This window comes from Arachis ipaensis, chromosome B02, assembly GCF_000816755.2.
Source record: "Arachis ipaensis cultivar K30076 chromosome B02, Araip1.1, whole genome shotgun sequence".
NCBI classification, from domain to species: Eukaryota; Viridiplantae; Streptophyta; class Magnoliopsida; order Fabales; family Fabaceae; genus Arachis; species Arachis ipaensis.
In genome coordinates, this window is record NC_029786.2 from 8,580,342 (window position 1) to 8,582,521 (window position 2,180).

Genomic DNA, 2,180 nt, shown 5'->3' on the forward strand with positions numbered 1-2,180 from the left:
CACCGCTGTCGTGAATTCAGCCCCGATTTCATCCCAGCACTTCTTGATGAAGTTCATGTTGTACCCATCACTTCATGGCACACTAGAAGATTCACAGTCCCACACGGCTTCTTTAATCTCCTGAGACGATAGTAATACCTCCAGAGCTGCAACATCTTCTTCACCTATTAAATTCACCAGTCCATCTCTAAAGCTCACCATCGGAGACTCCTTCTGATGATACAAATTCTTGTAGAACTCTCTGATAGCAATTTTTATTCTTGCTTGATTCCTGACTACCCGTCCATTAATAACCAATGCATCAATCCTGTTATTCCTCCTTCTTATTGAAGCTATATTGTGAAAATACCTTATGTTTTTGTCCATGTCCTTCGCAAGACGGGATTGGAACATCTGTTTCCAGTGTAGTTCCTTCCTTGCATACCACTTCTCGCAGCAACTCACCAACACCTTTCTTCTTGCCTCCACTGTTCCATCATATACTCCCATGCTTACCATGTCATCTATCTTCTTAATTTCCTCCTCAAACTTCATAATTTTCTTATCCATGTCACCAAAGTTATCTCTGTGCCATTTTCCCAGAGGAATTGTCAAGGTCTTCAATTTATCTGAGTTGTAAATTCCCTAACCCCTTCCATTCTTCCTTGACCACTCTTAGAAAACCTTCATGTGTAAACCATGAGTCAAGACTCCGGAACGGTCTAGGACCACATCTCATACTAGTATCCTCTACTATCATCGGGCAGTGATCTGACAAGCACCGTGGTCCTCCTCTCAAGCGAATCTCTAAGAACTCCTCCATCCATTCTAAATTAACCAGGACTCTATCAATCCTGCTACAGGACCATCCTCTGAACCAGGTAAACATCCGGTCAGTAAGCGGTAAATCCACCAAAAGCATATCTTGCACCCAGCTCTTAAACTCTTCAGCCAAAATAGATAAGCTAGCATTACCTTTTCTTTCCTCTACCTGTATAATTTCGTTAAAGTCTCCCATGAAACAACAATGGACCTGACATAAACCAGCTGTATAACTCAGCTCTTCCCACACAACAATTTTTTTGTCTCTATTATGGGCACCATAAACCAAGAAAAAAGCACAATTGAAATTGTTGTTCAAAATGATCCTTTCTACGCATAACCATCTCTCCCCTTTATAACAATTATTCATTTTAAAAGACATTTCATCCCACATTAACAGCAAACCACCTGAAGCACCATCAGACTCCACATATTCCCACCCAACATTGTCCCACCCCCAGAAGCTTACTACCTCAAATTTTGGGACTGTACTCTTTTTTGTTTCAATCAGGCCTAGCATATTTAGCCTAATTTTTTCTTCAGGTCCTTAATCATTCTCACATTTCCATCCCCCCTCAGCCCCCTAACATTCCATGAGCTAAAAATCATTTTAAAATACTAATACACACCTTATTTTTATTCTTAGGTCTGCACCGTCTTGCTTTCGCCTTTTGTTTCGCCAGTCTTCTTTTTTGAGCGATTATTTCATTCTGAGCTTGCAGTGCGGACATGATGTCATCCTGTTCATTGTGCAACACTGCGTTGGACTCCACTACTATTTCCCATGTTCTCTTATTTTCCAGCATCTGCTCCTCCAAATTTAAACTCTGGTTTTCACCAAAGTCCTCATCGTTATCATCTTCGTCTCCCTCCCTTCGAGCATTTTCGTCTTCATCCCCATTTGGCACCAACTTTCCCGGGCCTATCTTCAATCCATCTCGGCCATGTTCAACATCGTCGGCAGCAACTAGCTTGTTTGCATATCCTCTGTCTTGAGCTTCACCTGTCGAAAAGTTTTCCCCGTCTGAGGCGTTATCCCCGTCAATATCCCCAAGGACGCCATCGTCACTAGGAGCCCCAGGATCGCCATTTTTGTCTCCAACTGCTCGAAGGTCTCCAAAGCATTCAGTCAACACTAGCGCAGAGTCACCAGTCCTCCACATCCCTCTACCCCTTCCATCCTCCAAACCCACTGGAGTCGGCCCCAATTCATCGCACCCACGCGCCTCATCGTAACCTTTTCTCCCTTCTACCGCGTTCTCACCCATAGCCCGGATCGTGCATCCGTCCTCCGAATCAGGATTCGCACGGGTTAGGCTTATGTTTCCAGCTCCTCTTGATGGTAAGACCAGAGACGAACCAGCGTTGCAAGCTCCCTG

At 44.0% G+C, this 2,180-nt stretch overlaps 1 protein-coding gene across 1 annotated transcript; it reads right to left on the reverse strand.

Annotated features, from left to right (window-relative positions):
• LOC110269158 lies at positions 605 to 1,321 on the reverse strand. The gene has a single exon (XM_021116820.1). The coding sequence runs from the start codon at positions 1,319 to 1,321 to the stop codon at positions 605 to 607; it is 717 nt and encodes a 238-aa protein (XP_020972479.1).

Bases quoted from the DNA above. Each gene is read 5' to 3' on its own strand.
- LOC110269158 (XM_021116820.1), bottom strand. From the start codon at position 1,321: ATGCTAGGCCTGATTGAAACAAAAAAGAGTACAGTCCCAAAATTTGAG.